Genomic DNA, 26,895 nt, shown 5'->3' with positions numbered 1-26,895 from the left:
CGTGATGAAACTGATCACAGAATCATAGAAAGGCTTGGGTTGGAAGGGATCCCAAGGATCATCAAGTCCCAACTCTTCAAGAGATCCCCAGTCATGACAAGTTTCTGGAATCAATACGCACAAAATTCAGGCATACATTGCAAGTACTCTCTAAAAAAGCCTCCATATAGGGTTTGAAAGCCTGGGAGCATGTGTGTGGACACATGTTTATATGCATACACACAATCACAGGCCCTATGAGTCATAATTTTTATATGTTACTGTTAATATCCATAATTTTGGACTCCGTCTCCACTGTGTTGGGTACTACACAAACAGAAAACTCAAGGAGATTCCAAGACAAAGAATTTTCTAGTTAATCCTAACAATTAATTACAAAACAGTTGCATGGGAATGAAGAAAGGGAAATGGTGATAAAAAATGTCAACAAGTATCCATATGCATACATACAAAATCCCTCAGCATTACACACTTTCATTAACCTATGATGAGGTAGAAGGAGAACTGGAAGTTAAAGAGAAATAAGCACGGTGACTTCTTTAATTGTTTCAGTCCATAAATGCTGAGATAAGCTCTGTCTCTGTTCTGTAAGATGAAAAGAGAAACCAAGAGCATCTGTTTTCACAAACTAAACAAATGTAGCAGACATTTTTATTTGAAATGGAACAGTGAAAGAACGAGATTGCTGGTCATTTTGAGTCTTCCTCCTTTTCCACAAGACACAGAACAGGATATAATTACACAAGGAAATGTATTTGGAGACAGATGAAAGGACAAAAGGAAGTTAAAACTACAGAAACAGAGGATTCAGAGTGAATTAAATAAAGGAAGCCTCTAGCAATTGCTGTGTGTTTAATTGATAGACCAGGAGGTTATCTTACAGATGTCTGCTGCTGAAACTCATTTTTCTGAGAACTAATAAAAACATGGGAAGAACAAGGTTCTTATAATGTATTCAGAAAAGGCAAGGAGAAACATCCATAAGGCTATTAGGGGAGCTCACTGTTGGTACACCTTCCTGTGAACAACTGAAGAATCAATATGATGATCCTCCTCATCACTGACCTGAGAACATCTTGTCCCACAGGGAATGGGAAGAATAATATCTGTAAGACAAGCAGTTAGTGAAGTGTCAAAATCACTTGAAATTTAATAGCACATGGTGCAATGGTACTAGAATTCTCCTTTTATTCAAAAATAGTTCAAGTTCAAGTGATCCAGTACAGAAACCGGATTTTCATGAAAGCTTTACTTTTTATTGTGTGATGATGATTATTACGTAGAAGAGATACTATGAGTATACAGTACAAGGCAACCAGAGTATTTTTAGCCAAGCAAGTGCACACTCTCTCTTGCTCACAAACTGACCTATCAGGCTAAGAATGCATTCCTAGTTTAGCAATACCCTGCACAAGGTCCCAATGCTAATTATTTACAGCAGTGCTGAAGTGCTCGTGCTGAACAATGGTAAAGTTTATCAGGTGCTGAGAGTGTCTTATTAAGTACTTTACTAACTCAGCAAACATTGGTGTTCTCCCAAAACACAGAAATGCTCCCTATCACAGTTCTTTCTTTCTTTTAAATGGTCTTTCAGATTTGTTTGGTGCCATCAAGTGGTCATACAGTCTAGTGCTGCTTTCACATACCTCCCATTTTCAAGAGAAATAATACAGCAAAAATAAAGAGAAGCACTAAGATGCCACACTGCACCCTTTTCCCTACATTTGTTGCAAGAGTGTTTGTTGTTTTGGGACAGCCACAAATGAGGAAGATTGTGAAGGAAAATCTGCTGGGTTATAGGGCAGCTTCTGCAGAAGTATACTATCAGGAATAGCTCAACTGTATGGAGATAAAGCTAGCTCAGCAGATTCCTTGCTAAACGGACTCCTTTTTGCACTCTCTGCCTTTCCTGAGGGTGTATCCAACTGCTGGTACTGCCAGAGGCTGTCCTTGTGCAAATCGTAATGTTTCTTTTTCTTCTGTCTGTGAAACAGAGCTTCTATTTGTCTAATATGTCTGACCTAACAAAAAAGTTGTGACCTAAACTTGCTGTGCACTCAACAGTATGATCTCTTAGACTTTCTAAACTTCACCTACATTTTGCTGTGCTGATTTTTAATTTCCACATATGTAGGTTGCTCCAAAAATCAATACCTCATACTTGTACAATCAATACAAGAGCACAGAACATTGTTCGACAGAGAAAATTCTCAGCTACAAAATGCTATTTTTCAACAGAAGCATCGCCCTTAGCTATGCATTTTCACTACTGATGAACAAGAGCCTACATGCTGAGCTCATCAAAAATCTGCACTAGTGGAGGTGACCCACCGGTGCCAGCACTGATATGCACCACTCACTGCCTCACTGTGCTCACATCCACTAGTCTCCTGAAACAGCAGTGGGTGCCATTTTTTCCACATGGAGAAATTCAATGGCACATCTTTTCTTCATATGCACCTCTATGTCAAATGCCATTTTGCCACACTGCCCCTCAGCTGCTATTCGTCACAGAGCAACAACATGTAACAGAATATTTCAGGGAAGATTCAACCTCTACTGCCATACAAGGAACAGCCATCCATAACATTGTCAGCCAACATAGAAGCCATTACTTTTGGAGCAGCCCTCATATAAAACAACTTCCCTAAATAAAATCTCCTGTTCATAATGCTTTCTTATGTGTTAAGAGATTCCTAAACTGTCTTCTGCCATATTGCAAAGTACAGAAATTAAAACAAAAGGACACTAAATACTCTCCATTCTTTTATTATTTCTAATACAGATCACTGAAATGTATTCATCTGCTTTCTTCAGAGTTTAAACCCCAAAGTTTCATACACTGTTAGAACATTAGTAGTTTCTGCTCCTATTTCTAGGAAGGAGCCCAGCTTGTGACTGCAGTAAATCTGTTCCATCTAGTTTTCAGATCTCTTATTTCTTTAAGAATTAGAAGTTTGCATGTTCACTTGCTTTAACTGGGAGAGTGCAGATTTCTTCTCATCCTCTTATAATTCTAAAAAGTCTCGAAGTAAAATGTAACACTTCAAATAAAAAAAAAATCCTAAGAAATATCTCTGAGATTCAGGAGAAAGCTCCCTCAGTGGAATGATTCCAAAGACGCTTCACATTTTACACAAGTCATACAGTGATGTGAAGTTCCTTGGCAATGCCATGGTTTTTACTTCACAGGCACATTTTTTAAGCTACAATGCATAATGATCAAACAGATTCCATGCAGGCTTAGCTTGGAAACTGGAAGGCTAAGGAAACGTCACCCAGAAGTCTCCCTTTGTTTGTGATTTCAAGCCATGGGCCCTGGGAAAAATCCTCTGCATTTTAAATGGCACCAGAGGCATTGCTCACGTGTCAGTGTAAAAGAAAAAAAATTTACTGATTCTAATTTCCACTCATACATGAAAGAAACTACTTTCCTATTTCTTTTTTGCCTGCTTCTGAGTCTAAAACTTTCTTTGCATACATCATTTTAAAAATTTCACATATAATCATATAAGTCCTATAGGAAACACCTCATACATTAACTGCTAACTGAAGTGAAAGCAGAGGGAACACTTCTGTGGTGAAATTAAAAAAACTCAAATAGCATACATAGTAAATTTATTTTTAGCTGACGATGTCTGTATATTTTCAGAAAGCATATGGATGCTTTCTAACAAAAGAAGTAAGAGGAGAGGTTAAAAAAAGTAGATAAGACAGCTATAATAGACGATAATCTAATGCTCTGTATTCTTATACAGGAAACAGCATGCAAACTCTCTAAAAAAAGCCCAGCATTTGTTTCAATTTTTATTGACTGTCTCCAGACTTGACTGCCTCAACAAGAAAAAATAATTCCTCTAAATCAGCCTCACTCTACCTACATATGAATGCGTATTTCTTGCGTAGTACTTTTTTATTCAGGAGATACACAGAGCTCTAACACTACCAATGAATGCAACCTCAAAACAGGCCTCATTTCAGACGCTGAGAAGTGATGGTACAGAAGCACATTCTAAGATTAAGTCTGAACAGGAGACTTCCAAGAATGTAAGCAACATGTAGTCTTGCTTTCCAGCTATATATTCATTTTATTTCTATTTATCCCAATGCTACAGTCTCATTTTTTTCTTAACCCTTATACTTGGTAAACCACATGAACTGGCAAGTGAGATGTTTTTAGTGGCAGTTCATACTACACATTCCCTTAGGCATTTTCAGGACCTTGCTATGGTAATCAACCTTTCCTAACAACCAAAGGGACTGAATTCACCTCTCAGTAATGTCAACATACCTATTTATAATACTGCACAAAATCACCTTTCTGCAAAGAAAGCTCAGCTTTTCTTTCTCAGCTCTGCAGTCTTTTTAATATCGTCTGTCATACACAGCAATCAACTACATGTTGGCCAGGATTTTGTGCTTCCTTTACCAACCTAATTACTTTTTCTGACAGTCAGTTCTTAAGAGTTGCTTAATGAAATGGCAAGCTCACTTTCTCACAGAAAAGGCATTTCTGCCTATTGTTATAAATCTCTGGCAGTACATCACTAAAAAAATCATCTTCCTCTTAATGGATTTAAGGCACTCTTGTAAGTAAACAACAGTGAACAACATTAATACACTAAAAACAAAAAAAATCAAATAGTCATGAACCCTAGTTATATGTTATAAATTTCATTAACATGTTTGAATGGAGGAGCAGCTTTCTGCAGCACAAAAGAAAGGCTCTATGCTCTTTCAGTCTTAGAGAGTAAAGGGGTCCAAGACGGCTGGTGGCTCTTCAAGAAGGAAGTCTTAAAGGCGCAGGAGCAGGCTGTTCCCCTGAGCCACAAAATGAGCTGGCGGGGAAGAAGACCGGCGTGGATGAATAGGGAGTTATTCTAGGGGCTCTGGGAGAAAAAGAGAATCTAACTCCTGTGGAAGAAGGGACGGGCGATTCAGGAAGTTAAGCTGTTAAGATGTGTAGAGAGAAAATCAGAAAGGCAAAAGCCCAGCTTGAGCTCAACCTGGCCGCTGGGGTAAAAAGGAACAAGAAACTCTTTTACAAATACATCAACAGTAAGAGAAGGACTAAGGAGAATCTCCATTCTTTACTGGATGAGGCTAAGAATGTGATCACTGAGGATAAGGAAAAGGCAGAGGTTCTGAATGCCTTCTTTACATCTGTCTTTAAAGGTCAGACCAGTTATCCCCAGAGTACTCCACTCTCTAACCTGGTAGTCCCGCCTGGGGAGCATACTAAACCCTCTGTGATTTAGGAGGACGCAGCCAGAGAACTACTACTCCAACTGGACTGTCACAAGTCCATGGGGCCGGATGAGATTCACCCAAGAGTGCTGAGGGAACTGGCGTAAGTGATAGCCGAGCCGCTTGCCATGATCTATCAGTGCTCCTTGTTGACTGGTGAGGTCCCAGAAGACTGGAGGCTTGCCAATGTGACAAGAAGGGTTGTAAGGAGGATCCTTGGAACTACAGGCTTGTTAGTCTGACCTCGGTGCCAGGTAAGATTATGGAGCAGACTGTCCAGAGGGAGATCACATGTGTGGGACAACCAGGGGATCAGGCCTAGCCAATATGGGTTCACGAAGGGCAGGTCCTGCTTGACCAACCTGATCTCCTTCTATGATCTAGTGATCCATCTGGTAGACGAGGGAAAGGCTGTTGATGTAGTTTACCTAGACTTCAGCAAAGCCTTTGACACTGTCTCCCACAGTATTCTGCAGAAACTGGCAGCCTATGGCTTAGACAGGTACACTGTTTGCTGGGTAAGGAACTGGCTGGAGGGACGGGCCCAGAGAGTGGCACTGAATGGAGCTAAATCCAGCTGGTGACCAGTCACGAGTGGTGTTCCCTAGGGGTCGGTATTGGGACTGTCCTCTTCAATATCTTTAATGATGACCTGGATGAGAGCATTGAGTGCACCCTCATTATGTTTGTAGATGACATCAAGTTGGCTGGAACTGTCAATCTGCCTGGGGGTAGTGAGGCCCTTCAGAGGGATCTGGACAGGATGGATAGCTGGGCTGAAGCCAATGGGATGAGGTTTAACAAGGCCAAAAGCCAGGTCCTGCACTTTGGCCACAACAACCCTGGAGGTATTCAAGGACGTTTGGACGTTATGTTGAGGGATATGGTTTAATGATACCTACTGGTGATGGATGGATGGTTGGACTGGATGATCTTGTAGGTCTTTTCCAACCTTGGTGTTTCTGTGATTCTGTGATACTTGTACGTAAATTTAGAGAAGATCCACTCAAAATGCAACAGATCCAGAGCCTGCAGCGAAGTCAGAAGCTATTTATTGAGATTCCTGCCTCTGAAACATGCCTTAATTTATCGTCCTGCCCTCCACTGACAAGCAGTCATGAACTCCTCTAAAGCAGAGGGGAAGACTCCTTCAGACATCTTTATCAACCTCAGTATCCTACAGGCTTGCACTGAATTCTTCTAAACTTCATACTAAATTCCTAGCCAGAGTGGAAAAAGTGCAGTACAGATTCTGGGCTCAAACTACATACTACTTTTTAGGACACCATTTATCGCTAGGAAAATCATTCTAGGCTGCAAGATAAAAGCTCTGGAAATATCCAGCTTCATTAAAAATGCTTCAAAACTACACACTCCCCAGCAGAAGAGCAATGGAAGCTTACTTCTGCAAAATACATTCGTTTCCAGTACGAGCAAGGTTTTCTTAGGTAGGCTTGGGTGAAGGTTCTATCTATATTACAACCTGATAAGACATGAGATTAGTTACAGACTTTTTCTAGATCAAAACTAAAGGTGCTAACATCTGAAATTCTGGTACAAACATATTTTCTACATTTAAAACATAATACTTAAGAAAGTCAGGCTAAAGAGAAGGTTGGGGGAAGACTGAGGCAAAGAACTCACAGAGTACCACAGCCTTTACCATAACTGTTGTAGCCACTTCTTGTTTCTCATTTAGCAGAGATGGTATACTCTTTGGCCTGTCTCTTCTATCCTGTATACCTCTAGAATTCTTTCCTGTTGTTTTTAACATCAATCGCTAAGTTCAGTTCCATCAATGCCTTGGCTTTCCTAATCCCATCTCTGCATGTCCAGGCAACATCCCTGTGTTCTTTCCAGGTGACACACCTGCAACCAAAATATCAATAGCCAGAATTAGTGGTTAAGCACAAGATGAGAAGGCGTGGCTAACACCCAACAGGGAGCTCAGGCACAAGCAGTGCACCTGAGTGAGAAGAATGGGCTGCAACCCGGATCTACCCCTCCTCACTCTCATTTAAGGGTTACCAATCAGGGGAGCAGCATCTCTTTAGATAGAGATAAGCTCTTTTTGAGCTGTCACTGGTTTTTGGAAGGGGGTGAGCCAGTTTTTCTACTTTGTTATATGCTATAGCTCCATAGTGCTTGTATCCCCATTAGAAGGCACTGTCATCACCTTGTTTTGCCATACACAGGCCCTGGCTTCCATTGCCTGTATGTGCCCTTTTCTTCTCTCAGTCTGACCAGAAAGTCCTTGCCAAGTCATGCTAGTTTCCTGCTGAAGATGATTAAGCGATCATCTCCTTTCCTTCCTTTATGATCAAGAGAGAAGAACGAGGTGGACAGTACTCAAAATTTACTTCCTGTTGCTTAGAGACACATCTGCAACAACAACAAAACAACAATTAGATTCTCTAATACAGCATTCCTATTTTTCTCTCTCTCTCAGGATAATAGAGAGTCTTTGGCGATTATGGGCTCATCACTCTCCATCTCTACCAGTCTACTGGGAAAAGACCAGCAAGAAAACAAGATTTTCTCCTCCTCATGGAGAATCCATACTACTTTCATTACAAAGCTGAAATTCATTTAAAGAGTTAGTAAGAAACTGGAAAATCTTCTTTTAATAGTAAGAACAATTAAAAATGAACAACTTTTCCCCAAACTATTGACTATAAAGGATATTGCTTCTAGGATTTATTTCTGCTTAAAATATTCTTGGGCTTTTACAGTTAAAAATCTTGTTTCGAATATAAATTCCACTGATAATCTAGTAGTTGAGTAGCAAGTACCGCAGGCTGAGGAAAACAGAGAATGATGGGGTGAGCCGTTGCTATAGTGATTCTGATAAGATACTCTCTAGTGCTTTTCCTTGTCCCCATGCAACTATAACAAAATCTAATTTAAAACCAACACTTGAATTAATTGTATCTTCTCCTGGCATAGAAAAATAGAGAGATTAAGAACTCCAAAACACAGTAGATTACTTTGTGGAAAAATCTGAATCTCAGCAATTTAACTGTGTCACTCTAAAACTTGCTGCATTAAAGCTCAATGGAAAGTCAATTCTGCTGGAATCATTACTCATCTATCTGAAAACTTCTCAATACAATAGCTGTAAAAAATGGAATAAAGCACTATTCAGTTTGCTATCACTTAACCAGCTCAGTTTTACCTGTCATTATTTCAACTAACTCCCCACATGCCTGAAAGCTAGTACACAAGTTATCAACTAGATATATTTTTTCAAAATGAAACATCTGTGAAAGCCTGCTTCTAATTTGTTGATTGCTGAAATCTCCTTTGTAACTGGTTCAAGGCTGACAGCAAGTTATTTCTAGAGAGCTAGTGCTTGCTAAATACATTATGGTAGCAGGTCTAAAACTTTCTACGTACCAAAATATTACTTTGTTATAGGCATTCTTCAGCCAAGGCTATCTAAAAGATTATATGATTTTAGGGAATAGTTAGTGTATCTAACTTCTTCAAAGTCAGTTGCACACAAATGGCCTATACTTCACTGCATATGATATTAAGCACATCAAACAGTACACAAGGTAAGAATAAACAGAGTGAATCTCACTCAAGCGACCACAAAAATACTTTGTTACTATGCCTGTTACCTGTATAAACTGTAGGTTCTTCACCTCAAGTACTGCACATGCTATAGGACAAATGGTCCTCTATGTAGGTACAAGATGCACACTGAATGAGCCTATGAGACTCAAATCAAGCAAAGGATTTCAAAATACATACAGCATATGCTGTAGCACTTTCCCTTTTGGAATGGGAACACAGCAAAGACTGATATTTACAAATAAAGTCTACTACTAGCTTTGCTACTATGGATGAGCACCAGCCTGTTATGAAAACCAATGTACACCAATTTGCCGTGTTGCAGTGGCCCACTCAGATCTTGTATTCAGGCTCCAAACAGACATTTAGAAGAATCCAGTTCTCCCAGGTGTTCACCTTATAGGAGGCTTATGAATGTAAGGTTATCCACTGCTCAGGAGAACTGAGAACACAGAAAACACAGGAAAATACTACAACTAGGTGCAATTATGTACCTGATGTGTTCCATTTTTTTCTAAAAACTATTTTTTATTTTCCTCAAAAGAATACTGACTTTCAAGAGAAAACAACAGTGTCTTTCATGAGATGAAATTGCTGCTTTAGAAGTTCACCTGGACTAGGTAAACCTGTGAGAAGTGGTCATCATTGCAGGGTAGTAATTTCAATGGAAAACAAAGAAAGCTGGGTTTGCTGCTCCTCCATCATCCCTCACTGCTGCTGTACCTTGTCCACTCCACCAGTCAACATCCAATCTGCTTTTTCCAGAGTTTTGGCACAGACAACATATGCAACAGGGGACCTCCATTTTACTACCTGCTGTCTACACCCAAGGATTATCTGTTTTACTTCTGGCTAGATTTAGCTCTGCTCTGCTCATTCGCTAACAGAACTAAGTTGAAAGTAGTTAATTAGAAGCACAGAATCACAAGATGGCTTGGGTTGGAAGGATTGTCATTTCCAACAACAATGTTCCAACAAACAAGCAAATTCTGTTGAGGATATGCTCAATCTATCCTCTGTGTCACTGATGGAGATCTTAAAGAGTCCTAAGACAGATCTCTGGGGTACACTGCTCATTAATAGCCTCCATCTGGACACAGAGCCATTGCCCAAAACCCTCTGGCTGCAACCATGCAACCAATTCCTTATCCACTGAATAGTCTAGTCTACTCTTCAAATCCACCTCTCTCCAATTTAGAGATAAAGATGAGGTGGGGGACCATCTCAAAAGTCTTGCAGACATCCAGATAGATAATATCATTGCCTTCCCTTTGTCCACCAATACCATCTCTCAATCACAGAAGACCACCATACTGGCTAGGCATAACCTTACCTTGATGAAGTCATACTGGCTGTCTCAGACCATCTGCTCATACACCTTAATATGTCTTCCAGGAAGACCTGTTCCATGATCTCTTCCCAGACACAGAGGTGAGGCTTACCATCCCATAGTTTCCCAGGTCCTCTCTCCTCCCATTCTTATAAGTGGGAGGAACATTTCCATTTTTCCAGTCTCTGGGGACTTCACCTGGCAGACATGATTTTTCAATATGATGGAAAACAGCTCAGCTCTGCTAGGACCTTAGGATGCATATCATCCAGCTCCATAGATATGTACACATTCAGTCTCATGAGTTGGTCTCAGATTTGCTCTGCCCCTACAGTGGGTTGGAGTTTGCTCCCCCAGTTCCCACCTAGCAGTTCAGATGCAGAGATGTGAAGTTCAGAGATTTGAGAATCCTGGCTGCCGGTTAAGATTGAGGCAAAGAACTCACAGAGTACCTCAGCCTTCTCCATAGCTGTTGTAGCCACTTCTCGTTTCTCATTTAGCAAAGAGGATATACTCTCATTGGCCTGTCTCTTCTAACCTGTGTACCTGTAGAATTCCTTCCTGTTGTTGTTTTTAACATCAATTGCCAAGTTCAGTTCCATCAGTGCCTTGGCATTCCTAACCCCACCTCTGCATGTCCAAGCAACATCCTTGTGTTCTTTCCAGGTGACACATCCTTTTTTCCATTGCCAGTACATGCCCTTTTTTCCCTCAGTTTGCCTAGTTAGGTTGAAGAAAGGGATAATTTTCTCCATTGTAAAATGAAAACAGTAGTGAAAGTGGAGAGATCAGAATTGGATAAACATCATTTAAAGAGGATGAGCAAAAAGTTGACTCTGGAATTAAAGACAGCTTTACGCACACATTCAGTCTTGGAAAAAGATATTACTCAGAAAGATAAAAACCTGCTTGCAAATCTGTGCACTTTCAACTTGTCAAGCTGCACAGTAACAACCCAAAAATAAAAAATAAAAAAAACAAAAAAATCCTTGTTCATTTTTCAGCAAGAGAAGTTGTATTTGTTATATCTACATTTACAGCTGATACAACAGGAGTTTCTACCACCTGCTTTTCTGTATATCCTCCAGTTCTGAAGACAAACCAAAGAATGCTTTCATCATTGACTGCTTAACATTCCTTGAACTACATTCTGGGACAAATCCTTATCTGGTCCAAAGAGACAAATTGCTCCCCTAGCTGATCTAAGTCTCAGTCAGTTGGGTACCTGGCACACAAAGCATATGCACAGGAATCATGAACAAGGCTAAAGCTGGGAGGCAAGAATCACAGCTCGATCACATTTCAATAATGTGTATTACAGTGCACCAAAAGACTTGTTAGTGGATGAAAAAGGAAAATAAATGCTGGAAAGAAAGCACCTATGCAGCTATTCCTGAAGTGACCAACATCATTTTTAAGAGAGTTCCTCAAGCTTTCGAACTGGCATAGACAGTGAGACAGCTGAAAAACCTGGAGATATACCAGAGTTTTAGCAAATAAGGTAAGCGGTATGATGATAAGGAGGTAAAATGAGCTGAAAGAACAGCTTGGGACTTCTATCTAAGCATTAACATCCCCACCTCATGAATCACTCGCCCCCCAAAAAAGAGTACAGAAGGGATTATTCTGTCTGTGAACTGAAGATTCACCAAGTAAAGGACAGAGATGCAAACCAGGGTAGCCAGGACCCTGCCAGAAAGAAAACTGAAGGTAGCTGAGCAGAGTGACGGGAGTCCTTGGTACAGAGACACTGAAAATGCAATAGCCCTCATTCCAGCAGGCAGTATAGATATATTACTTGGAGCATGAAGCTTTAAAAATAGCTATTAAAGTACCCTTTTTTTTTTTTTTTTTTAAAGAAAACCCCGAATTCTGTTTTTTTACCTGGCTAGTAGTCATGTTACATTCAGTAATTTGCACAGAGACAGAGAGAAAGAGAGAGAGAGAGAGAGAGAGAGGGAGAGAGAGAGAGAGAGAGAGAGAGAAGGAGAAACGACCTCAGAAATCACCCCCAGAAAATGTTAAGCTACGACCTTTGCTTACCAGTATCTCTATTCAATTACAGCAAAGAATTGCTGTGCAGTTCTGTTTGCAACACAAGCTTCTTGCCCCCTCAGGAAGTAAAACAGTTTTGCACAGACAGGACTGTATGCGTTTCAGAAGTAAGAAGTAATGCAAGATGGATAAATGTACCTACTTCTTTTTTTTTTCTCCTGCACATTTTGGACATTCTGAGTAAGATGAATGTATTATGTATTAAGCAAAAAAAAAAAAAAAAAAAAAAGATTCATCAAAATCAAGCAACATTGAGTTAGCTTGTGAAAATTCATTTATTACTGTGGCCAACAGGAAATCTACAACCTGATGGATATAATCAGGTAATTTTTAAAAGAGCTTAGTAACTGATTGTTCACCAAACATCTTCAGACCTACTAAAGAACAAATATCCATCTGAATAAACTGAAACAGTCATACTCCCAACTACTCTGCACCAGAGAAAAAAGCATGCTTGAAATAGGTATCTCCCTGACAAGTGATTTTGATTTTGTTACAATCATTTTGTCCATGACTGCATGTAAAAGAACAAGAAAACATCATATCAACGTGTGATGCACTAATTCACCCATTACCAAGGTCCAATTTTTTCCAATTTCTAAAAGCATTTACATTTCAGAACCTGAATCACTTCTACTATCGTTTGCTACATACTATGCAACATACAGAAATACACAGAAGTTAACAGAGCATAACACAATACATGTTCTTTTGGAGCATCAATTGATCCAACCATCCAGGAAAGTACAGAACACTCTTTTTTACCACTAGGAAGTCCAATAAGATGCCTGATCAGAGTGTGTTCATCTTAAATGCTATTTGGAACCTAACAAGCTTGTAGACAATGATTCATTTAAAATTCAGATCACGTGGGCTTTTCCTTGTACGGAACTAAAAAAGAAGGGAAGCTCTCATTGAAAAGTGCATGCAAACCTTCTATTTCAATTGTGACATAATGCAGGAAAAAAGATTATAGTGCCTTTGTCCTTCTCTCCACTAGTTTACACCACAAAACCTCTACACGATTTGTCACCATTCAACAGCACTGAAAATCTTCTTAAAAAAAGATGGTGCAGAGGGAAATTCTCATGCAGAAGAATATCAGAGAGATGTTTTGGTTCCATCTCTGCTTCTCTGCATCCTGCAAGACTTGGTACAAAATCAATAATGTCACCAAATAGCTTGTATGTTTGTTATCAGCACATACGTGAGACTGCTGGAGAATTTTTCTTCAAAGATTGAAATATTGCAAGGTAAAGGAAAATAAACAAATAAATAAATACCTTTCCCTGCTAATCTACACTTGTAACGTGATCTGGATATTTCACACACTTAAATGATCTCCAGTTCCACCTCTTACAAGCACTTCTTTTAGTTAAAATAAGAGAAAAACAAAACAGAAAATCCCGTGTCAACCCAGGTAAGAGAACCAGCTTTGTAACATGAACACTCAATCCAACATATATTTTAACAGCTTTGATAAGCTACACAACTCTTATATCCAACATCAGGACGCTAGAGAGCCAGCACAACTTTCTATCTACATTTCATCTTTGGCTTCTAGTTTAAATTTCTCCAGAATAAAATTTACAAAGTCAAAATACTCTTGGTTTTAAAAACCCATTTCCAATAAAATATTTGTTCTTATCTCAAGAAAAGCTCATCCACAGCTGCTTATGCATTTCACCTAAGCCATGAACATCCTGATTCACTCAAGAGAAAACCATCACTAACGGTAACCATAACTTATCTCATAAATTTCTTTCACTCACTTACTACTAAATACAGTAAGGTATTCACAAGTATTAGCATTCCCAAGAAATGCTTCACCTGATTTGGAAAACTTCTGAATTTTCACATATTTCTACGTTTTTAAATTGAGACATTTAATGTATTCAGCATTCGCACTATTTACAGTGGCACAAAACTATATATTTCCCAATGAATAAATGCGCTACTTTCCTTAACTTTCTTCATTATTTTATACATGCAGATAGATGAAGTTAAAATGGCTTGACCTTTTCTTTTTCATTTGAATGGCTACCTTCATTGGTGCTTACACCACTCGTGGTACTAAACAGTGAGGCTCAGAGAGTGAAAGCTGATAAAAATGTTGTTTAGTTCAGCTTGACAGTGAGTAATTTGTGACTGAAAGCAGTAAGAAACAATACTTCACTGTTCTAGAAAAAGGATGAATAAAGACAAATACTAAAAATACATACAAATACTAAAATCTTGATATTGTGTGAATTTGCTCATTTCACCAAATAGATACAAGACTTCCTCTACTGATAATGAAGCATTAAATGCAAAAGATATTCCGATATATGCTTTCCATATTACATCTAATTTAATTAATGTTTACATAATCATTAAAATATATATGTTTGCAGTAATGTAATACCTTCATTCAAACTTATTGCTTATGAAAATTATCCATATAAATAAAAACAGCACTCTGATAAACACTTCTTTCTTTTTAAAGATTATCAGTCATGAAATTTAATCCTGCAAATGAATACCTGTTAACCTGATGAGTAAAAATACAATGGTCGTCTTGGTCAGCAAAAAAACGCTTCCGAATTTTGTATAATAATTCCAAAGAAAATCAAAGTAGCTTCAGAAAACAACAATATGGTTTTCCTTCAAAAGATAAAAAAAAATTACAAGCATAAAACTTTAATAAAACCTTTTATTTGAATTCATGTTTCTTGTTTGCTGATTTACACTGAAATCAAATTTAACATTTCAAATAGTTCTAATTCAAATCAGTCTCCCTGTAGTAAAACAATTCTGGTCTACAGCACATCAAGACTATTCTTTAATGCTGTAGTTCACTGTTATTTTTTTTCTGCTGTATTTATTATTTTTATTCAAAAAAAAAAAAAAAAAAAAAAGAAAAAAAGAAAAAAGAATAAGTGCTTGCACCTTAAAGGAATGATTCAGGTTGACAAGTACAATAATCACCAAGTTAGCAGTTCCTAACAAAGGGATCATCGTAGTCCTGTGTACAGTTGTAAGCCTAATAAAAATTCAGTATCTTATAACTGTAGTGGCAATCCTTTACTTACCTGTAAAAGACTGCTTTACCACCTAACACTACTTAAACTTATAACAGGAGGAATTCAAAAGAAACAGTTCTTCTGCTCACACAGGTTTGGACCTGCTGTCTGGCACTGGCTGCCAATACTATTCAGAAGCTGTAATCAAATTTGAAGTTCCTTTCAGGGGAAGCTGGATGGGGTTAATTCTCAAGTGAATCTTTACAATTATTAGTCATCAAAGCCAGCCAATGAATAATCTCTGCATGTGTTTGTGTTTTAAATTCTGAAGCTATAAAAGGCCTTACTCTGTTCTGCTCATTTGTATGCATACGAACTACTCACTCTTTACATTTTTGGCTGCAACATAACCTCTGTCTAGACTTCCAATATTTCTAAAATATAATGCACAATCTGTCTCCAGCTGGGTTTCTTGCTGGTGCAGGAACTTATGAAAAAAAAACTTTAAAATGCCTCTTAATACAGCAAACATTTGTTTTATGGTAAGAATCAGTCAAACTCTCACACAGTGCTGCCTTTTCTTCTTCAGCATGTAATGAGCACAACATTCAGCCAAGATCTAAATACTTACTACGCATATTATACTTCACACTATTTCCAATACTATCTACTATACAGGATGCTCTGAGCTATTGGCAAGAAAGATGCTTGCTGAAAGATATGCAAATTCTTCTGAGAACAGTAATGAAAGCTTTTCACCCAGTACTAAGTGCAAAATGCATCTAGAACCACAGAATTATAAAATTGTTTGAGTTGGAAGAGATCATCAAAGACCATCTAGTCCAACTCCCCTGCAATGAACATGGGCACCCACAATTAGGTCAGGCTGCTCAGAGCCCTGTCCAGCCTTACCCGGGCATCCCTGGTGTCTTCAGGGATGGGGCATCTACTACCCCTCTGGACAATGTGTTTTACTGCCTCACCACCCTTACTGTAAAAAAATTTATTTCTCAGATTCAATCTAAATATCCTCCCTTTTAGTTTGAAACAACTTCCCCTTGTCCTATCACAACAGGACCTGACAAAGTATCTGTTCCCTTTACACACTGAAAGGCTGCTACCAGATCTTCCCAATGCCTTGCCTTTCCAGGCTGAACACCTCCAGCTTTCTTAGCCTGCCCTTGTAAGCAAGATGTTCCATCACTTGATTGATTTTTGTGGCCCTCCTCTGGATGTGCTCCAACAGGTCCATGCCTCTCCTGTACTGAGGACCCCACATCTGAATGAAGTATCCCAGGTGAGACCTCATCAGTGCAGTGTAGAGGTGCAGGATCATCTCCCTCACCCTGCTGGCCACACTTCTTTTGACTCAGCCCAGGATACAGTTGGCTTTCTGAGCTGTGAGGGCACAGTACTGGCTCATGTCCAGCTTCCCATCCACCAGTACCCCCAAGTCCTTTTTTGCAAAGCTGTGATCCAACCTTACTTCCCCCAGATTGTACTGACAGTGGGGGATGCCACAACCCAGGTGCAAGACTGCTGTCTAGTTCTCTCTGGAAGGCATCCTGTCCCTCGGGCACATTAACCACACCATTCGGCTTGGTATCATCTGCAGACTTGTTGAAGGTGCACTTATTCCCAATGTTGATGTCACCGATGAAGTGACCAAGTCAGTTCTCCATGCTGCAATTTGACCAACTTTACCATGCTATTTATTCCAGAATTACTCTGAATTTTTTTCCTCTGATATTAATACATAAACATACTTTGCAGAGTAATCTTACTTTCCCCTGGTTTTAAATATGAAGAGCTTTTAAAATCTAAATTCTCTCTCTTGAATTTAGGCAACGCAGCAAAAAAAGATTACTGCTGAATGCAAGTCTTCCAATTTTTTCTCTCTTTTTATGCAGTGCCTTGAAAACTTTGTGTAGTTTCTGCAAAGCTTAAAGGACAGCATTTATAAAAGGCCATATTAGCTACAAAAAAAGATGATGACTGAAAAGATCCGTGTTACAGGAAGAGATCCTTCTGAATATTTTCCAGTGTTATACCTTTATTGACTGTTCTAACACACTTTCCAGTGCAGCTCCACTGAGTCCATCTACCTGAATGAGATAGGGCTCCAGGACTCAGCTTGCTGAAATTTCTCTCTGGTTTCCCAAATGCAGCTGCTAGTTATTTTCTCCAGCTTTCTATGACTCAAACTCTGATAACATTATGGACACACAATAACAATGGACAAACTCTGAAATATGGGAAGGATAGTAAGCACGTATTGCACAAACAACTTGAATGCTGGGACCAGAAGAGCTGTGAAGTCTACATGAATAGAACCCTTCCATCTGCAGCACTTATCTGGACAGTGATCAACAGTTCTTCCTATGAAGCAGCAACAAGCATTGACCACCACAAGCAATTGCACCACCACGTGCAATTACATTAGAAAAAAGAAAATCAGTATTTCTGTCAGTCATTTATCGCAAATCACTGGAACATCCTGATTAGGTAAACCTCTCTGATACTTCCTTTCATTGCAACTCCCACACTGCCAAAGTGTAGTTCAAGTCATTTGCAAATGAAGTTATTTTGGCTTGTTCAGGTTAGACAGTTATCCAGATCAGTAAAACATACCATTCTGGTATGCTTTTTTCCCCTCAGAAACTTCCATCACTTCTCAGCATCACTTCAAAATGTAATGACTGCATGACTTGAATAGCAGGCAGATATTTCTGACTCATTTACTTATATATCTATGTATTTCTTTAACACATTTCTGTGAAGACAGCTAAAGCCAAGCCTATGTCATTTACAGCTTTATGACAAAGAAGACAACTCAAAGAATTAATTATCTTGTAGGATTTTGTGTATGTTTATTCTCCTTCTATTTGTGCTGGAACAGTTTAGTGGGACTCATTACATTGTGCAGATGTATCAAATCAGGTATCAATTTAGTGGGAATGAACAGCATGCAGTGTATGCTAAGAGACAACCTCTTTTGCGGGTGCACTGTGATCTTTTATTATAAGCAGTACTTTAGAGTAACTAGATGTTTTCAGAATGTTAAATCAGTTGATTGCCATTGAAGTATCAAACACTGCAACTTTCACATCCAAAAATCAGATACACAGACAATACAGATGAAACACATAATTGGAGTAACTGATACACTAGCACTGCAAGGAATAAGCACATTTTCATACATATGGAAACCGCCACTCTCCTAAAATCACTAAATTGCTGCAATTAAGCTTCAAAAATGCCACTTTCTGCCATAAAAGATGTAATGGCATGCCTAAGAAGAGCTTCCAATAGTTTGATACAGTAACACTTCATTATAATCCAATACTGCTTCCAGGTAGTAGGCACTAAAATGTGTAGAACTAAATTTCCAACAAACAAGTACCAGTCGAGGAAAGTCAAAAATTCCAGTGAGACTGTACAAGAATTTGGAGAGTACATCCTCAGACAAACATACTTTACTGACAACGCACATATTTTTTTCCTACACCAAGGTCACGAGTTCAATGCAATTAAAAATCCTATCAAGGAATCTCAACATAAAACTTCCACAATAGCTTTCAAACACACTGGAAATCATTCCTGGCACAAAACCTACATATTCAATCAGCAAGTTACCTCACCATAAAACCAACATTATACTAATGTTTTGATCATCTGAAATCCGCCCTGATGTGAGAAATAGTGACATTTCAGTGAGACAGGACGAAGTAAGGCAAACTGCAGGTCTTTGATCTAGCAGAAAGTGCATTCTGATTAGTATTTCTACTGAGATCCTAGGAGATGAAAGGATTTTTAAGTCTGACAGTTAGGGTGGGGAGATATTCAGAAGAGAACAAAAAAAGAGTACTGAAAGCAGGTGATGTCATGCCTTTACCATTTTATTGACATGCTCCACAACGTTGCATAGCAGTCTCCACATAACTATTTTTGAGAGCTCAAGATCCTCTGTGGAGACAGTGTGGCTAGATATTCACTATTATAAATGCACAAAAAGCTGAAACAGGACTAAATATAATGTGTACATTGTGTTTTGTGGTCCTGAACACACTATAGTGATACTCCAAAATACTACTTTTCAAAACTATGTCCTGCCTGACATAGTAGAAGAAAAGCCCACTCTACAAAGCTTACAAGCTCTGACACTCCTGTCTTCAAGAAAAAAAAAAACACACAGTGAAAATGGAAACGCCACTGTTCTTCCCCTGAATCCTCCTACTAGCACAGCTTGCCCTTTCATACCACAAACATCTTCCAAACTTTTAAGGGCTCTGAAAGTGACTACTCTTTAACTCAGATTGTCAGGAACACGCAACATTGAGGATAGACATTAAAATCTCTCCTTTACACTCTACAGGTAGTTATGGGAAAAAACACAGGACTCTGGGAGCATCTTGCATTCAGGGAAGTGCACATATAGGCAGCTTACCAGGAAACATACATGCCACTTGTTCACAATGGATTTGTATGCTTTAGAAGATACAAAAAAAACTTTTTCAGTGACACCGCTTTTCTCTTTTTTCAAAAAGCTCACTGTCATCACAGAATAAAAAAATGTGCTTTGAACTGTCTTTCATTAAGGAAGTAACAAGCTAGAAAAAGATTTCTTGACAAAGCTTCTCTATTTCTTAACTCTCCCTCTCTTCCATCTCCTTAAGTCTCACGGTGTGGCCACTTTTGCAGGAGTCCGTGACAACATCCTCCCAGCTGCCAAGAGATATCTTTATAAACGTGTCCTTCACTTGAACTCTAGCCTAAGCACAAAATGTAAAGAATAATAAAAGGGACCTTGTGGGTACCAACCACATCTTGTACTTCCTGAAGCTAGCAAACTTATTTTCATTTGAAAGGGAAGCTTACGTTATAATTGGGATTTTTACATTTTCACATGAATTACAGACCTCTTTATACTGTGTTTCACTACCTGCATGCTAATGCGTTTTGAGAATAGTTTCATGTAACATGCTAGAATGAAGTCTCCTGGAAAACTGACACTAACATCACCAAAAGATTAAACATTTTACAATAGCAGAACCAAGAAACGTTATAAGGAAACATACAAGAAAAATTGCAACTATACACATTGGTATCCTTCTATTTTCTCCTTATCAGCTACTAAAATCTGTATCAATTACAAATGATCATACTTAATGCACACATAACTAATCTTACTAATTGCAGGAGAATTATATCCTAGAGCAGTTGTAAATAACTGCAATTATTTTTGAACTGCAAATCTCTACTTCACAAAGAGCTCTTGAAGATAAAAAAAAACCCTGTATTTTAAGCTGAGGTACTAACCAGCCATAGATGGAGAAGGAAGAAGATATTTACGTTACAGATCCCCACTCTATTTTTTTCCTTTCACTACAGAAGATTTTTTGGTATTTCTAAGTTTTTGCCACTCTCTCACCTTCCTGTTTTCAAGAAGAAAGAAAAAGCTGTTAAGATAAATTACATATGAACATCTAATTCTACTACCAGGATTTTATTTTCTGCATATTGAAGCTCAGAAATTAAACTATCAAACTTTCCTCTTGTCTGTCCTGATGCCCCAGTTCACCCAGTGAGAACTGGAGTCTCTGTGGCTCATTTCATGTAATAAACTTCAAAAATGCTAAAACAAGATACTAACAGTGCATCTGTAAAATAATAATTAAAAACAAAAAAAAAGAGTAGCGTTAAACAGACTTAACTTCCCTGTTTTCTTCTCTTCAGGGCTTGCTGAAGAATCCCAGAATGATTTCTAAATTTCATATGACAGGACAAATGAAATTTGGTCCCAAAGTAACTGAAGCTTCACTACACTGCACTTTTTATAAAAGATTCTTCTTCCTGCTTTTATTTTTTCATTGTAAGATATCACTTGTAATAGCAAACTAGATTCTTTTATATACAGCTTGAAGCTGAGGTTCAGTTATTGCTCAAAAATACCAGAAGATCACAGAAATCTTAAGTATCATGCACTTACAACTAGGAGACTACTTAAAGCATCCATACCATAAACTTCTTCATTAAAGTAACGACAATTGTTATTTACATATAACCACATGGCATTGTTTGTAAACGTGTTTTCTCATCCACTGTGATAATATTGGTTACTTTCTCCATGGAGAAATCTATGTCTCAAAATGTGTATGTAATCATCCATGAAAGTACAAATCTATTTTAGAGATCAGTGAGATTTACTGCCCTCTCAAAGTCGATATTGAGATGTATCGATCTGAAGCAAGCAAGCATTCAATCTTATACTAAATGCAACACAAACTAGTTGCACAAAACCCTAACAATGCCTGCAATAAAGTTAATAGCTTATTTGGGACAGAGAGAACAAAGGATTTTTTTTTAAAAGCAACAGAACCATACTCTGTTCAGCCTTGCTGTCTTGACCATTACCACAGCAATCCAGTTTATAGTTACGTTCATTCTGAGAAAACAAGCTAGTTTCCATGCACTTACAGAACGCACATAGCCATTTTAATTAAATTATCACTTGAAAGACAAAAAAAGCTCAAGAAGGAAATACTGTAAAAAGATGTAATTCCTTATAACGCCAGCATCCATAATTTAAATTGCTGGAAGTAGCTTTAGCTGCTCAGCAGCTCAGACTAACATGCCCGGCAGAATTTAATGGCAGAGGTCTGGAAAGAAAATAGCCAAAACAAAGGGGAAGTTATCAAAAAGGCCTTTGGGTCTGAGTTGAAAGATAGCAGACACATGTATTTTTACAGCACATAAAAGGGTCACAGTCTTAAAAGGGCAAGACTTTATGATATTTATTTGTATTCCTCAAAGTTTATGTTGTTAGTAAAGACACTTACTTGTAAAGGTAATATTCAGCTTGATCCACTTCCTCTCGTGAAGAAATGTTGTCAACAAACTGGTTAAAAAATAAGAAATAAAACTTAAGAAGAACCACTTATCTAGCATATTAGAAGAAAATGTCACTTGGATACACATAACACACTTGTTCTGCATATTTAGGTATCTGACAATAATGGACGTCTTCAAGTCTTCAATTGCTCCTAATCTGATTTCTTCTAGGCTACAGAAAGGAAAATCTTTCTAAACTCAGCCAACTCTCATTGCTATAAGCAATGCTATGTATTGCACATGGGGATAATCTGAGAAACGTCCCTTCACTATAGCACAGTACACACTATTTTGCTTGCTTTTTTCTATTTTCTTAGCTTAAAACATATCCCTTGAGTGTGCATTCAATTTCTAACCTTTTTTCCCAATTTCCAATAAGTCTTAACATTAGTTTGTTCTTTCTTTTCCCCTTTGCCCTTTTTGTGCATTCATACTATAAATTCCGAAGGACAATGGCATCTTCTATTTTACCATACATACAAATAACAGTAAGAAAAAGAAATTAATCTCCAAGCTGCAAAGTCCAACTTTCCTCCCACCTAAAACCTCACAAAATTCACAGTGCTATCAACTACAAAAGCAAGGTTTTTGATCAGACTTCCTCCTATGCTAACAGTGAATCTTCTTTTCCAGTATGTTCAACATGAGCATGAAGTTACACAATGTCTTTAGCTCAGAATACATAAACAACATGTTAGAAAGGTCAGAGCTTCTCTTTAACCTAAGAATAAACTAAAAATTACAGTTCAAGCTGACTGGTACTTGTTCTTTGGTTTCTTAACTTTCCTTGTATATGTGCATATATAGATCTCACCTCTGAGTGTGGCAACAGCATGCCTGTGTACTTTATGTTCATTTTAGAAAATCTGAACTTTATGTGAGATCCAGGTACTAGAAAAGGAGGCTGTTTGAAAATCTGAAAATATCACTTAACCAAAGCAGAGGTCAGCCCAAAGCAGAAACATGAGGAGGGTATAAAGTAGATCTGATTAAGCAGTAAAAAGGAGAAGAACATCCATTTCCTCTATGGATAGTTTCAGAGCCAATAATCAAGGACTTTCAGTAACTGCACAAATTGTTCTGTGACTCTACAGATCACAGTGCTAACGATTCTAATTAGCATCAGTGTACCAGTATACTGTTACCGCAGTGCTGATTCAGAATGCAGGCAGTATGCTAACACACTGCATTTCCTTCGCAGCCTGGGTTGTTATGAAGTACCTGAGAGGACGTTATAAGCTCTCACTAATAAAGACAGAAAAGACAGGAAGGGAGGAAACGTATATTATGAAAAAACGTAGCCCACTAACAAAGTCAAGCCCAGCTTTGCTGAGAAAAAGTTCTATTTCTTTGAAGACTAAACAGTCCAGGTGATAACTAATGAGCTCAAAGAAACAATAAAACAGTTTTATACAGCAATTGAACAGTATAACAAGACATTTACGATTCCACAGCTCACAGCAGAGGTGATATTATTTATATCCTCTGAGTTCCCTTGATTTCATAAGCATTCCATTGTCATTTCCATCACTTCATGATTGGAAATTATTTTCTTACCCGAGCTATTGTCAAAGAGCTGACAGGCAGCTTTCTTTCATAGGTTCTGTCCATTAAGTTGGCTAATTCAGCTAGAGAAAAAAGAAGAATAGTACATTTAATCAACCAATATTACAGAAAAACTTCCAGAGTTATCACGTAACTGATAACTGATGGGGCTATTCAGCCTGGAGAAAAGAAGGCTCCAAGGTGACCTGATAACAGCCCTTCAATGTCTAAAGGGGAGCTACAGGAAAGAAGGGGACAGACTCTTTAGTACCATCTGCTGTGACACAAGGGGAAATGGTTTCAAGCTTAAGGAGGTTGGAGATTTATGCTAGATATAAGGAAAAAGTCTTTTACAGCGAGGGTGATGAGGCACTAGAACAGGTTGCTGAGAGATGAGATTGATGTCCCGTCCTGGAGGCTTTCAAGGCAAGGCTGGATAAGGCCTTGGGCAACCTGATTGAGCTGTATGTCCCTCTCCACTGCAGCAGAATTGACCTTCAAAGATCCCTTCCAACTCTAATGATTCTATGAATATAACCTGAGTCCATGAAATTAAATTGATTCCTTATCAATATCTCATTTTGAAATTGTATGAAAATAATTTTTTCAATTATTTTTAAATACTCCAACAGGAAATAATTTAAGGAAAGGTTCTCAACCTTAGAATGTCTTGGATGAGGTAACGAATATAGCTCATCTAAAAAGCCTAAGCAGATGTCCTGATAATTTGTGTTTGCTTTCAAGTTTCACACATGCTGGACAGTGCCTTTGGTGTTTGTCCTTTCTTCTTTGATAAAACAAAGAAAGACAAAAACAAGCCATACCATACTCATATACCCTTCAGCAACAAATAGCAGGTCAGAAGAAATTCTGTTAATCAAACTAGGCCCTGTGCCAGTGTCTTATTAACTTAATAGCATTTTGCTTAAGCAGTCATCTAACAATATTAAATTGACCATGCAGGAATTTTAAGCTTTTGACTGCTGAACAGGTAGATTAACACCTAACTTCATGAATTTAACATATAGTTTTAGTTTTGTACTATTACCAGAAACTGATGACTCAGAGACTAAGCTGTTCAGCATCAGCTGTTAGACAAGAACTGATGACATTCAATCCACAATATTTAGAGACTCCAACCATACTCTATTAATTCAGTTTTCCATGCACAGGAATCCAATATATTATCTGTATCACTTGTACCTCCTTTTCTCCTTTGCATTCCACAGCTCCTGGATCAGTTCCATTGGCTGCAGTGCAAGAGCTGATGGCTTGGCTTTTTACAATTCGTTTTCCATAAAGGTCATCTGACCTCAACCCCTGAAGTGAGCACCACATCAGAAATGACTAAACCATTTATTCTGGTAATACTGGAAAGGACAGAAAGCAGCACTGTACCAGTAACCATAGAAAAAGTGATTTTAAATTGTTCTTGTACCACCAGTTAACAATGAGAGGTATGCAGTTCTAACACTACAAACTGTATTCAGTGCTACCCTAATTTTACAGCGACTCTCTAAAATTAAAAGGCACATGCAAATACTTTTTGCTACCACAAAACAAGAAATCTTGTTCAATCTTCAGTTTGGATAATGCTGCCGTCTGCTGCATACCAGTATTTTGTATTTACGTAACACATTTCCTCCTAAGATACTTGAAAGTATTCTCAGGAACACCAAAAGATCATCTTTGACAAGAAGCTTATCTCCAACTAAGTATTTAATCACCATGAAATGAAAGGGAAATTGAGAGCAAAGGTGCCAAGGCAAGGACCAGCTCTTGCAAAATACAATATGGGAAGCTGAAATGATGTAGGCCACCAAAACCATGTAACACTACAAAGCCACTAAGAGATCAGATCAACCTTTAGATGGTAAAGCATTTTCTGTGGAAATATCCTTACAGAAAGTATCCATATTTCACTTTGCATTTCCTGTCTCTCCAGCAATCAGGAAAGAGCACCCAGGTAAAGACTACAAGGGCATTTCCAGCAGTGATAAAAATAAGAGAAATGCTACTGCCAGGTCAACTTGACAGGAAATGGCTAGGTTCTCACCTAAACATACCAAGCCAACTATAAGCCAACATGTGTTTTCAGAAAAGTATTCACTCAGAAATCTCCTGCATTTGCAACAGGGATCTGACAGATGCACAGGTTGGGGCATAATTATCTACTCCTGAACAACTTCTGTTAAACACCTCACTGAAAACTGGAAGGTGATACCTAGAACCACTGTAGCCATACTCAACTCCCAGGTCTAGCATTTCTTTTATCTAGGTGTTCATAAAGATGAAAAGCCCACGTTAGGAAACATTAAGTATGTAAGGAGAATGTAATTCCAATAAATAAAAAGCCTTAATTTCAAGACTGTTACACACATCTACACTGGGAGAATTCACATGCAGAATTTTAATGACTTTAATACCTAAGGTCACAGAACATGAGCTAACCTTAACTCCTTGAAGTGGGCCAGGACAGGTCAGAAACCCAGAGATTGGACAGCAACTTAAAAGCTCATACAAATGAGCCCCAGATTTTTCCAGAAAGAAAAACATGAAGGAAGGCTGAAGTGAGTAAAGCTTATGTTTCACATTTCTCTGTTTATCCACATCCCTGGCAGCTTCTGGAAGGAACTACAGCCTTGTACCGAAGAATGGTTCAATTGGAAATGACGGGAGTTTGCAAAGGAAGCGCTGCCACCTGGTGTTTCACATAAGCCATTTCAGGTACCAGGAGATTTTTTTTAAAACAAAAAGAAACCATTATCAATTTCACTTGAATTTTGCCGACCTCTTGGGTTTGGATAATTGCAATCTTTTTCATCAAGATACCTGCTATCACTTAATTTTACCCTTATTTAGCAATAAATCAACTGAAACACTATGCAATCAAAGTCCAGCCATGCCTCCTATTCTGTTTCTATTTTTCAGTAAGTACAGCTCAAATTTCTTCTAAACCCATATCTTCCTATCACTACACATTTGTAAATTCCAAAATAAGACATTTATAGTACTTACATTTTTAAAAAAAACACAAAATACAATCTTTTTCTTTCCTGCATTTTTTTCTGTGCTGGAGTTGGCTGCTAATGCTTGGATTGCTAAACTGATACTACAGAGAAGTGACTAGAATATATCTTATATAGATGCAGTAAGTGAGTTTGATATGGCAGCACACCACTGCATCAGAGAACTGGCTTTATATGTATTTAAATAAAACCTCCATTTTAAATTGGCTTTATATGTATT

At 38.2% G+C, this 26,895-nt stretch overlaps 1 protein-coding gene across 1 annotated transcript in view; it reads right to left on the bottom strand.

Moving 5' to 3' along the window:
• MRPS27 (mitochondrial ribosomal protein S27) overlaps positions 1-26,895 on the bottom strand; it is a 45,727-nt gene that overhangs the window by 16,040 nt on the left and 2,792 nt on the right. Inside the window, exons 3-4 of the mRNA XM_085212932.1 lie at positions 23,659-23,729; positions 22,050-22,108 (exon numbers count right to left, since the gene is read on the bottom strand). Of these exons, the coding sequence (XP_085069058.1) occupies positions 22,050-22,108; positions 23,659-23,729 (130 nt within the window). The remainder of the gene's footprint in view (positions 1-22,049; positions 22,109-23,658; positions 23,730-26,895) is intronic.

This window comes from Meleagris gallopavo, chromosome Z (assembly GCF_905368555.1).
Source record: "Meleagris gallopavo chromosome Z, MGAL_WU_HG_1.1, whole genome shotgun sequence".
In the NCBI taxonomy this organism is placed as follows: domain Eukaryota; kingdom Metazoa; phylum Chordata; class Aves; order Galliformes; family Phasianidae; genus Meleagris; species Meleagris gallopavo.
This window is presented reverse-complemented; position numbering and strand designations above follow the sequence as displayed.